We start from the raw sequence: 14,889 nt of genomic DNA, 5'->3' as shown, positions 1-14,889 counted from the left end.
CTCACGTGAGAGACACGTACACACAATAAGAACATCTTTATCAAGTTATAGAACATCCAACAGCCAAATCATATATAACCAATTTTATTATATGGGGAAAATTTCTTATATCAAGTTATAGAACATCTTTAGTTTTAATTAAGAGAGCAAATTAGCAGCACAGTACAATGGAAAGATGGACATTCATCCCACAGGAAAAACTAAAGAAAAGAAGAACATCCAACAAACATTTCTAATGCCTTTTAATTTAGTGTAACTGGAAAACTATGCTCTTTCACAGAATGCTGTTGAAGATCATTTGGCAGGAGCAGACGATAGTCTTTCGCTCCTTGCTTTATCAGCTTTTTCCAGGTAATCTTGATGAGACTGATGTTTGGAACCTGCAAGTAAACAGAAGCTCAACAGATTAAGTGATTAAATAGAGGAACTTAAGTGGAGATATATAAGAAATATCTAAATCTAAAACCATTTTGAATGGTCTACACGTGAAAAAAAATAAAAATCCAAAAGAAAACATCATTGAAGTGATTATTTAATAAGTCCAACTTTGTTTCTAGATTTCAAACAATAACACCACACAATAAAACAGTATGAGTGAAATCCATTTTCGCCAGCACAGTTTAATGGTCATGCCATAGAATGTGGAAAATTGGTATAAATCTTAGAACTTTTTATTGTCTTTGATCAGGGTATTCGCACAAGTATTGATGCGAAACAAACCCCTTAGGCACTGTTGAATTTATGAGGTCCTTCTAATAATTTCCTTCCCAAGATTTGAACTTTTGTTCTGCCCTTGATAGTGCTGCTGCGGTATGCTTACCACCATATTCAACACTTGTTGAATAGACAAGTTTTTATTGCATTAAGAAAGGGAGGGGTGTGTTTGTGTGTGCATGTGCACACACGAGAGAGTGAGAAAGAGAGAGAGGAGCTAATGTGGTAGGAACCTAGAAATGGATTCTGAGTTTTCAGATGGAGAGATGAGAAAAACAAAGAAAGGAAAAGAGAAAGAATACTTCTGTAGTGTTTATTGAATTAAAAATGAAGAACAAAGAAGATAATTCTCCTTCCAACAGTTTATCTTTAACAAAGGGTTTACCCTTTCTATAGCAAAGCTAATGCATAATTACAAAAATGAAAACCAATCAAAAAGCCCCCTCTTCTACCCTCTGCTCCTATTTAAGCTAACTCCCTATCTCTGCAACCTTAACCGCTATTCTAACTAACTACTCTCTAACCCTATCACAACTAACTAACTAACTAACTACTCTATGACCCTACTCTCTAACATGAAACACAAATTTTTCACTTAGGCCGCTTAGCCACCGCTTTATCCTATCTTCTTTTTCTTCACAGCAGGTCTTAGACTTCCTTTCTAGCCCAGATATATATAGAGAGAAAAGTAGAGCAATCCATTAAACCTCAACTTGAAAAATGGTGAAGGTATCCAGGTACCTAAGAGCCAAAATGGCATTGCCAGGACTTCATTCACTCATGAATCATGGAGAGGGTGCTAATAATATGCCTCTTGCATCATTCTACGATGTTCCACTTTATTTCATAAATTTAGTGCAAAAGCCCATTCATGGACAAAGTTTAATTAATTTCAGCAAATTTAAAGTCTAATTAAAGTTGGAAATCTAGACTTGGAACATGCATATGAATATATGCAACCCCTTTTGTAATAATAATGCAAATAAGAAAGAGATCTGCAACACTCAACACACATCCTCCCAAAGTAACTAGCTTAGATGTGAGTACCAATCAGCATAATGAGACTTTGATACTTTATCCAACAACCTCACAAACCCGGAGCAATTATCGTTAATTTTTAAGGGAAAAAAGGGGAAATTTTTGCACATTGCAAATGCTCTCTTAGATGGTATTAACTATGTGTATAAGTCTAAATCCTGAGAAAACCAATAGAAATCAATTTCGCTTTACACCAATCAGGTAAATAAAATAAAATAAAATAAAAAAATATAAAAAGATGTTTCCAAAGAATCGAGCTTTACAAATAACAGTGGTGATAAACATGAGTCAAAGAAGCAACCCATTAATGATGTAAGGGAAAAGTTCGAAACTTTGTTAGTAATCTGAAATTGAAATCGAAGGAAAATTCATAAAAGTTGGTACCTCTACTCATAAGGAACCAAGGGATGGAAAAGACAGCAGAGATGAGAGCTAAGCCAAGAAAAACATGCTTCTTGTCACCGCTATGGAGGTAGTGATCCAACCTTGACCTGAATCCACCTCCAACGTTGCCACCGCTGTTGCCTTTTTTTGTGTCGCTGCTCATTTTCCCTTCACACCTTTTCCTCACTTTTTCACTCTTTCCTTCTTTCTCTTTCTCCCCCTTTTTACTTTTATTTTTTTAGGTTGCAGCTAAGATCATAATAAAAGGAATATTTGCCAGAAACAAATATAAATAAATAAAATGAGATTGCAGAGTGGAATAATTTTTTTTAAAGTAAATATAATTTCATAATTATTATCCCTTATTTACAACACAAAGAAAAAAGAAAAATAAGGAAAATTGAAGGGTACGGAAGAAGATTAATTTCAAAATAATTTTTTTTCCAAAGAATGACACTGTTTAACTTTATCATCTCACTTCTTTTTCTTTCCCCTTATTTTTATCTTTTACCGTATTCAAATAATTTATGTGAAATGTAAATATGGAATGTTCAATCCCTAGTTTAAAAATTACCACGTGGTTTATGTTAAAATCAATTATTCCCCTATTTTTTTTATCTCTTAGTTTCCATGTGATTTTTTATTTATTTATTAAATTCCATATCTAACATCGTCGTTGAAATTTCAGTAAATATGTTTATTTTTTCCTGTGAACAATAAAAAACAAAGAGTAAGTGATTAAAATTAGATACATACGATCAATGTTATTAAAATTGAAATCTTAAGTAGAATCGGGAGGGGATTAAAAAATCATAAAACGTAATTTAAAAAAATCGTAAAAAATTGTAAAAATTTAAAAACGTTTGGTATATTAGTAAAATCATTTTGATGAAAAAAAAAATCATAAAAACGTAAAATAGTATTGATAAATTGAGATTTTAACAACAATGCATACGAGAATATGTGATTAAAAAAATGGGATAAGGATCAAATGGTGGTAGCTCAGTTGACGCATGAGAGCTAAACATGTAGGGGTGAGAACATGGGTTCGAATCTCTCCGGTACCACATTTGGTAGGAGTTTAAAACAAAGTTATTAAAATCGGACCTACCCGGCCGGGTCGACCCGAGAATCGGTAAACCGGTCATATAACCGGTCCGGTTGAAGCAATGGACCGGCCATGCATAAGAACTTGTGCGACCCGGTCCGACCTGACCAGTTTTCATAAAAACCGGTGATCTGGCCCGGTCCAAAAAAAAAAATCCAAATTTTTTTCTCAACAAAAATCATAATGGACATATTTGAATATTTTTTTGCTTATTGACTTACATAAGTTATGTGCCTACGACATTAATATTATCTCAATTATGTACTATGCAGAAAATTTTGAATTAATTTATAGTTAGACATGTCGTTTTCTGAACCTAAAGTCCCGTATCACGATCATTATATTTTTATTTGATCTTTTATTGGATAATAATATGTGATTTATTATTTTTTATATTAAAATATTTAAAATATTTATCATTTTTTTAGATATTTGAGTACGTTTATAATTTTTTAATATAAATTATAAAATTACATATAATTACCGGGTCATGCGATTGAACCAGTGATCCACTGGTTGAACCAGTGACCCAGTACCTCGACCGGATCAATGACCATGCTGGTTTTAATAACATTGGTTTAAAGTCATAATCCTGGACCCGCCCCGAATCGAATTAGTTGCGAAGCAATGAACTGATTGAAATATTTTCAAAAATAAATAAATGGAATAAGTGATTAAAAAAAGGGGTTTGATTTTTATTTTTTTATGTTAAATGAGAATTCAATTCTCATGTTGTAGAGATAAAAAGTATGCGGGACCCATGTGTTAGAAAAAATTATATGTAGGACCCATATCAGCACGGAAATCGAAGGGTGTGTAGAAAAATTTGAATTCTCATGTTGAGAATTATAAAACCCTTAAAAAAATACAAGAGATAAATGATTCTAGCAAAAATCACAAAGGGTATTTTAGAAAGGGAAATAGATATATCATGTTGTAGGAAATTGGTTGTGTCATGCTATAGACACAACCAATGTAGACCCCACCACTTTCTTTTATTTTATTTTTATTTTAAAAGTGGTGGGGTCCACATAAATTGTGTCTATAACATGACACAACCAATTTCCTACAACATGATACATCCATTTCCCTTTTAGAAATAATATAAAAGTAAAGTAAAACGACACAATTGTTAGAAATATTGTGTTATTTTAAGTTACCTAAACATTTTTTTTTTTGGTAATATTCCAATCGGTTAATCGCTAAGCATTTGTTAAACATAATAAATGAGGATTCAAAGATCAAAGATATCCATGAAAATAAAAAGTAAAATAAAATAAAAATAGACTCATTCCAATATGGAACATGAAGTTTTTAATTAATCACCAATCTACATAACAAAAATTGTATTGCATATAAATTAAAGTTTGACAAAGAAACATTAATCCTAAATACAATTAAGAAAACTTTTGTTTATATATATATATATATATATTAATGAAAATATAGAAAAAAATATTCAAACAATGGGGAAGAATATTTTTGGTTATACAGGAAAAAAAATTCGAATTATTTTTTTTAATGAAAAGACACTTTTAATTTGTTGATTAGTGAAAAAAATAAAAAGATAAAGGTTATGTCAATCTCAAGTCTAATGGATTAGCAATTTAGCATGGATATTTTTTAAAATTGTGATTGATTTGATAGCTGAAATCTATTCTAAAAATATAATATGGCAGTAGATTATAATTTTTCTAATATTAAGGTAGTATTATTCAAAATGTTTCTATACCGAGTTAAAAAAAAGAAAAAAGTTCAAAAATCTTCCTGTTTTTTTTTTTTGGTAAACATTTCTGTTTTTTATTTTTATTTTTCACGGAAGCAAAATATATATATTTATTAAAATTTTAACAATGTTACAAATAAACTTGGCGGGAAAAAAAAGGTGAGATAAGTGATAAAAAATATAAAGAAATAATTGATTAGGGAATTTTTTGAATTTTTTTAACTCCATCTATAATAAATTATAATTTTTTAATAAATAATTATAAAATATAATTTTATATTAAATAACTGAAAATAATAATATATTATGTTAATCTATTTTTATCTAACGAAATAATTTTTTTTTGCAAAATCTAATGAAATAATTTACTGATGTGAACTACAGTTCCTACTCAAGATAGTTAAAATCTTAATTTATCACTATGATTTTATGTTTTTATGTTTTTTTTCATCAAAATGATTTTACCAATATTTCAAATGATTTTACGTTTTTATGATTTTTTTATGTTATGATTTTACATTTTACGATTTTTTATCTCTTTTTTGATTTTATGTAAAATCTTGATTTCAACTAACTTTTTCGTACCCATTCTTTTGCTAAAAAAGGGGAAAGCTTTTTCATCAAAATGATAAACAAAGCAATGACGAGGGGGGAAAAATAATAAATAAAAATTACAGTTTAAAAACATGGCGTCGTTTGAGGCGTATCCTTTCACCGATTTTTAAAATAATGGTTGAAAAACATTTCCTAGAGTCTAATTTACAAAGACAGAGTTATAAACATTAAAAATTGTGTGGTGGCTTGGAGTCACAGGAGTGGGACAGCAGTTCGCAAAGGCATGAAAACAAAAATTAAAGAATGTTTACGTAGGATTGAAAGAAAAATAAACCATGGACTCTATTCTTTTTTGAAAATATCTGGACTCTATTCTAAATTACAGACTTTTTATATAATTTATTTTAAGGTGCATTAGTATATATAATTTTCAGAAAGTGGACCGTAAATGCAATCTGTATGATGGGGTCAGTCACACTATAATGCATCAAAGGCCATAATGTTGATGTCACCCACTTATTACAAAGTGGGTGACAAAAGAATGATGGCGGATCACTATCAGGTATGAATTTGCTGCTGTAAAACTATTTATGACTTAACTTTTTCTTTAATCTTATTTATTAAAGTGTGTATCATATGTAAAGTTGTGTTATTTTAAGAAAGAAAAAGAGAAAGATAAACGAAGAAAGAGAGAGTTGACAAAAACAATTAAGGTGTGGGTCCCACCTCTTTATGAGAGTGAAAAGATATAAGTTGTGTCATTTAAAAGAATAAACACTTTTTCCTTATTACAATCTAAGGAGACTTGTGTAGGCAAAATTCTTATAATCATAAACATAGAAGCGATGTTATTGTTATACAAAAAAAAGAAGCGATGTTATTCTTACATAGACATAGATGCAAGTTGGTTATATGGTCATTAAGGATGACAATTTTCAACATGATCTATTGACACATAACACGAACATAATATGAAAATTTTGTGTTCAGTCTCACCAATTTTCAAGTTTATGTCGTGTTCGGGTTGACAAAACCTGACCCGAAAAATTTCGTATCGTGTTGCGTGTCAACCTGATAACCCGAAATTGACTTGAACTAATCTTCTTTCAAGTTATTTGTGTCGTATTATGTTGTAAATAAGTTATTCATGTCTTATCGTGTCAACCAACATAATAAAGTTATTTGTATCGTGTCGTGTCAATCTACAAAATAAACAGGTTGTGTTAGTGTCAAAGGTTTTGACCTGATTTCAAATTCCTGTCGTGTTCATATTGAGTGTATTTGTGTTTGTGTAAAATTCGCGTCGTGTCATATCATATTGTGTCGATCCAAATTGCCAGCATAATAGTCATCCTTTGACCAAATATGCTTTTTCAGTAAGTGCTGTTATAGCACATATGCTGCCAATAGCATTACTGATATAAGGAAGTTACAATATATTCAAGGCACTAATAACGTTTAGAAGTCTCTATCTGAACCGAACCCGGACCTTTTTTTAAGTTTGCCCGTTATTCCCGAAATTCCTAGATTTGATGGAATATGGGTTGATATGGTGATGTTTTCTTTAAGATCTGAGATATGGACAAAGATGATTATATATCATGGAAAATTATGGGGGAAAACTGTCAATGACATTATGGCAGATACTTTACTAATGGGAAAGAAGTTAATGATGCTGTATTAATAGTGACTCACTTTTACTTTGTGATTATGACTAGTGTGGTCCATAACTCCATGGCCACTCAGCTAAAGACATGCCTGATGTGACTGTACAATCAATCATATTAACCCAATTTCAAATCGTTTAGGTGTTTGTATTGCGTGTTTGCCAAAAACTTAGTTGTTGGGTCTAGGAATATCAGACCAACCAGAGCCCGGTGCACCAAAAAATAAGTTCTTGTTGCTTATTGGTGTCAAATGGCATGAGTTGTGGTTACATTAATTGTTTTGTCCTCTTATAAGGTGAAGCGTTCCACTGCCAGTTTCATAAAGCCAAATCACAATATTCTTATGAAGTGTAAAAATCACAAGAAAAGTAAATGTTTTTTTTAAGGAGCACAAAAATAAAAAAAAGACCAGTCTCAGAGAAACTTGAGTGTGTGTAAGCATGCGTTTCTGTCAATAAGTGAAGGCAAGCCTACCAAACAACTTAACCTCTTAAAACCGCAACTAGCACGTAGCCTATTGACCTCATCCATTACAATTAAAACTAGCCATGGAATTTGAGCACAAAATCAAGTTTATGCAACTTTAAGTGGAGAAAAGCACAAATAACATGCAACATAAATTCACCATACAAGTGTATTCAGATCCCAAATACAAACCGATTTCAATGATATGTCCTATACTGCACTAAGCATATTCAGATGGTTAACATGAGAAGATGTCTTTCAAAGAGACCTTCATCATTAGAAAGCCTATTCTGCATTGCCCTTCTGTTTTCTCCTTGTTCTTCTGTATAATTTGGAAGGTGGAGAAGGGGAGAGCTCAAATGGAAGTGGTGGAAGGTCCATCTCCCCCTTTAAAATCTTAACAATATCCCCAATATCAGGCCGCAATTCTGAAATTTTCTGTAAGCAAGTGAGTGCCAAGTTAATACACAAGCTTGCTTGGTCCTTGTTGTAATCTTCTTTCAATCTCTCATCAACTAGTTCTAAAATATCACCAACTCTAGCCAATTGCCTACACCAGCTTATTAAGTTAGCTTTCTCTAGCTTCATGGGGGATGCAAGAACATGTAATGGTCTTCTACCTGACACAATTACAAGAATCAGAACTCCTAAACTGTAGATGTCAGCTTTCTCCATTAAGAACCCACATCCACCGTACTCTGGTGCAATATAACATAGTGTTCCTCTCATGCTAGTTGTGCTGCTTAGCTCACGGCTGAAAAGATCTCCACTCCACATGTCACTTCCAATGGAACGAGTACTTTTCTTTTTCCAACCTCTTCTGAAACTAAACTCCCCAACATCACACTCATTCTGTCTCTCCCCGGCGAAGTTGTTGCGCCTGCAAAGATAAAATCGTCTACCCAAATCAAAATGTGGTACTTTCAAGCCTTTCTTCCATTTAGTATGAAGTTTTCTAAGCTTGTTGCTCTTCTTGCTTAATTCATTATGGTGCTCTTCTTTCCAACACTCTTGCATGTTCCTTTGCTTCTTCTTACTATTTTTCTTTCCTCTTGATTCTTTCTTCTCAATTCCATCATTAGTATTTCCTATCCTGAATACTTGTATTCGGGGTCCATTTGCATCATTGGGTTTATCTATTGGACTAGAATTTTCCAACTCTATTTTCTCATGAATATTGTTCTTCCCATCATCCCAATCAGGGTTTGATGGACTAATCTGACTCCCTATCCACTCCATGACGTAGTCTTTGCTGCATAATTCACCATTTCCATCTTGTTTCCACCACCAGTCTTTTCCCCATTGTTTCCCATTTGTCTTCTCATCATCCACCAATGAAGAGTTAACAGTTAGCTCCTTACTATGATCAATGCTAGAAAAATCATCATCGTAAGGAACAAACTTATTGTTCCAATCATCCCCACCAATATCCGAAGTTGAAATTTCTTTGCCCTTTGCATTAACACTCCTGATTTCACTCTCATTGGCTATATTGGCATTATAATTCAAAGAATTCAAGTTCAAAGCTCCAACATTGAAACACGTCCTGCTATTTTTGGATGAAGAAGAGGCTTGCAAAGCTAGAGCAAAATCTACTTCACTAACACTCTCAACTGGAGTACCAATAGCTGGAGTTTCAGAATATTGATTAGCTGAAAGCTCTTGGCTTTTCCATAATTCCTGGCTCTTCCCCAAGTCCTGGCTAAACAAATCTATACCAAATTCACCCTCTACTTTAATCCTTGACAACCCAAAGTCTGAGATCCTCCCATTGTACTCAGCATCAAGTAGAACATTGCTTGGCTTAATATCCCCATGGATCACTGGGGGATCACATCCATGGTGCAAGAATTCCAACCCTCTAGCAACATCCAATATTATGCAAAATCTCCTCTCCCAACTCAAACACAAGCATCCATCTCCAAAGAGGGACTCCTGCAAGCTTCTGTTAGGCATATATTCATACACCAAAACTCTTTTGTTCTTTTCAACACAATAGCCCAAAAGGGTCACCAAGAAGGGTGATCTTAACCCACCAAGAATCTGCAACTCATTCTGAAACTCTCGCTCTGTCTGCAAAGACAAAGCGTCCATGCGCTTCACTGCAACCAGCTTCCCGTCTTTAAGTATTCCCCTGAAAACAGTGCCAGAGCCACCTCTACCAATGACATTGGCTGTGTCAAAGCCATTGGTGGCATGCTTAAGCTCTTTGTATGAGAATCTTTTGAGCTTCAAGGGAGCACTTGCTTCAAAAGGGGTAGTTTTAGCTCTGTGTACAAGGGAGTGCCATAGATAGTATAGAAAGTAAAGGACTGAGCAGAAAATCACCACACATGCAGAGATGATGAGTGCCAGGAAGAGGATCCTGGTTTTGTTGAGAAAACTGGGACTTGGAGGGATAGGTCTTGATGGCATGGTGAATGGTGATGGATTCTATGTCTTAAGGTCTCAACTCTCAATGGTTTCTGGATAAAGGAAAAGGTGAATGATGAAGAATTGGGAGATGGGCATTCTCGTTTTTCATTTCTTTCTATTTGTTTTGCCAATGGGTATCCAAAGCTGACTGCTTTACCTTCACATGATCATCAATGGAGCTGTAGTGCATTCTATTATACTAGTACTATTGTTAAGTTTAGTTTAGTTTAGTTTTTTTTTTTTTTTTCGTATTCCTTGACTTATGGTTCCTATCTATTATTCCAGCATAGTTCTATATCCTTATTTATTTTATCATGAGATTAGTGATTGAAAAATGAAGATTAGAAAAAGGGAGGGAAGTGGAAGGAGGGGACCTACGGTGCTTTTGACTAAAGATGAAGTTTTTTTTTGTATAAACACAACGAGTGAGGCAATTATGTTCGGGACCAGGTATAGGATTAAAGTTTTAAACTTTTCTCAAATATGGTATTGGAGAAGATCGAATACATATGCTTTTACTGAGTCCAGATTAAAGCTTTAAACTCTTCTCAAAGATGATATTAGAAAAGATCGAACACATACTCTGATTCTCACTGCTTAAATCCCATATGCCGTCTGAAGTTCCATCATTTAGTTAAAGATAAAGTTTTGAGTGTTACATTACTTACACGCGGAAAAATGGGGAGAAAAAGGAAAAGGAAAAGAAAAGGAAAACTCAAATGGATTACAAGAACAGAATGAGAAGTAGTGCATGGTAATGGGTACACATACTGGTGTTTAGAATTTAGTGATAATGCAGAATGCTTTTCAATTATTTATCTGTACAAAAGGTTCATACTTCGTTCTTCAGAGGATCGATCGCGTCACATTGTCGAATATCAGTGAGTTTTATCCTCATAATGCAGTTCGGTCCCATGTTTGCTCTAAAATGCTACAAAATATAAAATTATAACTCAAGAGAAGAGACTGTTATTATTTGCTTAGAGTGTAATTTTGATTTGGTAAATTTTTTTCATACTATCATTTTAAATATTGCAATAACACATTATCTAATAATTTTGAATATATTAACAATTATATAAGATGTCAAACACGTTAAATGCTGTAATAAAAAGGTAAAAAAAAAAACTCACGTGGACGTTTTGGAAAATGGATTAAAAAAATATTATAATTCATTTTCATATGTTAAATTACATTTTTCACAATAAAAATATATATAATATGGATAAAGTGTGTGTCATTTTAAAGGATGTAAAGTTGTGTCATTTTAAGAGAGAGAAAGAGATAGATAAAGAAGGAGAGAGAGTTGACAAAAAAAATAAAGGTGTGGGTCCCACCTCTTTGTGAGAGTGAAAGGATATAAGTTGTGTTATTTAAAAGGATAAACATTTTTCCCATATAATATTCATTTTTATATTTTATTGCCCCTTTTTTTTTTCGTCCCTAATACCTGTTTTTTTAGTAGTGTTTAGTTTTGACTAATTAAGTGAAAATAAGATAAAAAGGTGGTAAGAAATTAACAAAATCAGTTATGACAAAGAACAACCATCTTTATTATTATCTCTAAAGCATATACCAGATTCTCAAACAAGTGCTAAGATCATCGAATCAACAATGACCCAAGTTTGAACCTCTAAAATTGCGGTTCAAATTCCTGCTTTGATTCGAACAAAGCGTAGAACGATTAAGAGCTAAGGAGTCTGATTGATTTTTTTGATTTTTTTTTTCTTAAAATTATTTTGTAGAATAGTTAATTAAATAAGTGTTTTTTAAATTTTTTGTTTTGAAACTTAAAAGTCAAAACAGAAAACAAAAACAATTCAAATATGTTCTCGGGAAAAGCATCTAAAAGGATATAAGCATCTATGTTCTCTAACTTTGATTCTAAAAACAAAAAAAATACAGTTACAGTTTTAGTTATTTTTTTTTTACAAAATAAGGCCTTATCAAACATATTTTTTTATTTTGAAAGTCAAAAAGCTAATTTTCTAAATAGATTTCAAACTGGCCGTAAGTTTCGATAGAAACCCTAGATCCCAAAAAATTAGGGTTTAGATATTTCGCGAGAGAGAAAAAATACAAGGTGATTGAAAACACAAAACAGAGAGATATACAAGAGTGAAAAACACACTTTTTCATTTTGTATCAATAGGACAAGTTAGAAAACGCGAATCAATATACACCCACACAAAAGGGGACCAAAACGACAGTATTTTGACATACCCAAGTAACATTTGATACAATTTTAATTGAAGTTTATTTATATATTTTGGAAAAAAAATTGTATACCGTTAGTCGTAAGACTTTTCTTATTTTTCTACCACGGAGCTCTTAATTACTATTTACTAGGAAAGCCTGAACGATAATATAAAGCTTTTTCTTAGCAATTATCATAAATATCACATTTTTTCATGAAAAAATAATAATTATCATAAACCTGTAATTTTTTTTTTGGACTGGGGAGTTTGTCTATTTTGATCAATTTTTTCATTTTGTTTTCTTGTTTTACAGCAAGCGGTTTGTCTTTAAATCTAAAATATTTTAAATCATTTATTTATATTTTTAATATTTATTTTAAATCATATCTTCATGAATTGTGTATATTTATTTATAACTTATTTTTAAAAAAAATAATATTTAAATTGAAAAACACCTATTGATTGCATGAAATATACACTCACTTTATAAAAGTATTTTTGTTACTAATGTTGGAAGGAAGAAACAACTTAGAAAGAATTAAATGGAAGAGACTTCTTTTGTTTCTGCTCAATTTTTTTTTTTTTTTGGAGTTATAGGAAATCGAACACACCAACACACACCCACACCCCTAGGCTAACCCTAGTGATTTATATTTTTTCACCTTATCACACCCAAAAAACTTCAAAAAAAAATCTGTAACTTTCCTCATAATCCTTTATTCCCTCTCCAAAATTTTGAATTATTTACCTTTTTATTTAAAGTTTTTTTATCATTTACCCATCTAAGTGAGGGGGGTAAGTGATAAAGAAACTTTAAGTCATGGAGTAAGTGATAAAAAAAATTTAAATAAGGATGTAGATAATTCAAAAATTTTGTAAGTGGATAAGTGATAATTAAAAAAACTCAGAAGGGTTTGTTTTTGAAGTTTTCCTTTTTTTCTTTCTTTGACTTAATACAAAATGGTTGAGAACACTCATATTTATGCCAACACATTTCTCGTTCAATTGTTATAAGTAGTTCTCTGGAGTTTTTTATAATCTCCTAGTCTATACATTAATTATAATAGGTGCAACTAATTTCTAGATTTTTTTATGAATTACTCAGGAGTAGATTATTCTAGAAATTGGATTAAAAAACTCTAAATATATTTGAACCAATAATACAAAGTCCAATAGATCAAAATCAAAATCATTATTCAACAACTAGGTATAAAATAAAAGAATTAAAAGATATATTGAGAATAGAAAAGGAAAAATAGGAAAATTAAGTGTGTGAAACAATAGAAACTATCATACCAATATTCTTTCAAAATTACGTATTTATTTTGAACAATCTGAAATTCGAAATTTTAAATTCAATAAAAAGAAAATTCTTTTCACGGACATGCATTCACGATCTCTATTCATGGAGATCAATAGAAACAAAAACAAATTTCACAATTGTTGAAGACCTGATCGTCATTCAATTCACAATTTCGTTATGGTTATTTTTGAAAAAATATATATACAATAATGTTATAACAAAGACATTATCTTTGTTACATATTTGATTCAAATATCATAACAATCAAGAATCAAGAGAGCTGACAGGCAAAATAAATTAAATCCCAAAACCAAAACTATCATATCAGATAAACTATCATACCAATATTCTTTTAAAAATTGAATTTTCGAAATTTTTAAATGGTTTATCAATTAAATTTCAAAATTATGTATTTATTTTGCACAATCTGAAATTCGAAATTTTAAATTCAATAAAAAGAAAACTGTTTTCACGGACATGCATTCACGATCTCTATTCATGGAGATCAATAGAAACAAAAACAAATTTCACAATTGTTGAACACCTGATCGTCATTCAATTCACAATTTCGTTATGGTTCTTTTTAAAAAAAAATATATACAAATATACAATAATGATATAACAAAGACATTATCTTTGTTATATATTTGATTCAAATATCATAACAATCAAGAATCAAGAAAGCTAACAGACAAAATAAATTAAATCCCAGAACCAAAACTATCATATCAGATAAACTATCATACTAATATTCTTTTAAAAATTGAATTTTCGAAATTTTAAATGGTTTATCAATTAAATTTCGAAATTATGTATTTATTTTGCACAATCTGAAATTTGAAATTTTAAATTCAATAAAAAGAAAACTCTATCAGATAAACTATCATACCAATATTCTTTTAAAAATTGAATTTTCGAAATTTTTAAATGGTTTATCAATTAAATTTCAAAATCATATAGAATTAGGGTAATAAGAAATTGAGCCTTAATTAACTTAGAAAGAATTTATTGATATTATATTAAGAGCAGATTCTTGACGATTTAATTCATAGCATAAAGAGGAAATTGAGGAAAATTGAAACCTTAACTACGCTCTTTTTTGATTTTCAAAACTTTCATCTTTTTACTTTCTTGCTTTTAATTCTGAAATTGAATGCTATTGCTTGTTTTTAATCTCAATTCTTTTCATCTCAAATTCGATTGTCCAACTAAATCGTTGTTAGCGAACTAGTGCTTGAAAACCAATCCTCGTGGGAACGATCTCGTACTCAGTACACTTTTATTACTTTTACGACCGGTGCACTTGCCGAAGTCGC

At 31.3% G+C, this 14,889-nt stretch overlaps 2 protein-coding genes across 2 annotated transcripts; both read right to left on the bottom strand.

The window, feature by feature from the left end:
• Nucleotides 1-253: 253 nt before the first annotated feature.
• LOC133296531 (uncharacterized) lies at nt 254-2,371 on the bottom strand. The gene is made up of 2 exons (XM_061495534.1): nt 2,137-2,371; nt 254-380 (listed from the first exon to the last, which is right to left on the bottom strand). Exons 1-2 carry the CDS (start codon nt 2,297-2,299, stop codon nt 295-297), a joined length of 249 nt encoding a protein of 82 aa, XP_061351518.1. The 5' UTR covers nt 2,300-2,371; the 3' UTR covers nt 254-294.
• Nucleotides 2,372-7,942: 5,571 nt separating this feature from the next.
• Nucleotides 7,943-10,072, bottom strand: LOC133296537 (putative receptor-like protein kinase At1g80870). Its single transcript, XM_061495540.1, has one exon. It carries the CDS (start codon nt 10,070-10,072, stop codon nt 7,943-7,945), a length of 2,130 nt encoding a protein of 709 aa, XP_061351524.1.
• Nucleotides 10,073-14,889: the final 4,817 nt, after the last annotated feature.

This window comes from Gastrolobium bilobum, unplaced genomic scaffold, assembly GCF_033153095.1.
Source record: "Gastrolobium bilobum isolate Gb01-03AN ecotype WA unplaced genomic scaffold, APGP_CSIRO_Gbil_v1 utg6230, whole genome shotgun sequence".
NCBI classification, from domain to species: Eukaryota; Viridiplantae; Streptophyta; class Magnoliopsida; order Fabales; family Fabaceae; genus Gastrolobium; species Gastrolobium bilobum.
This window is presented reverse-complemented; position numbering and strand designations above follow the sequence as displayed.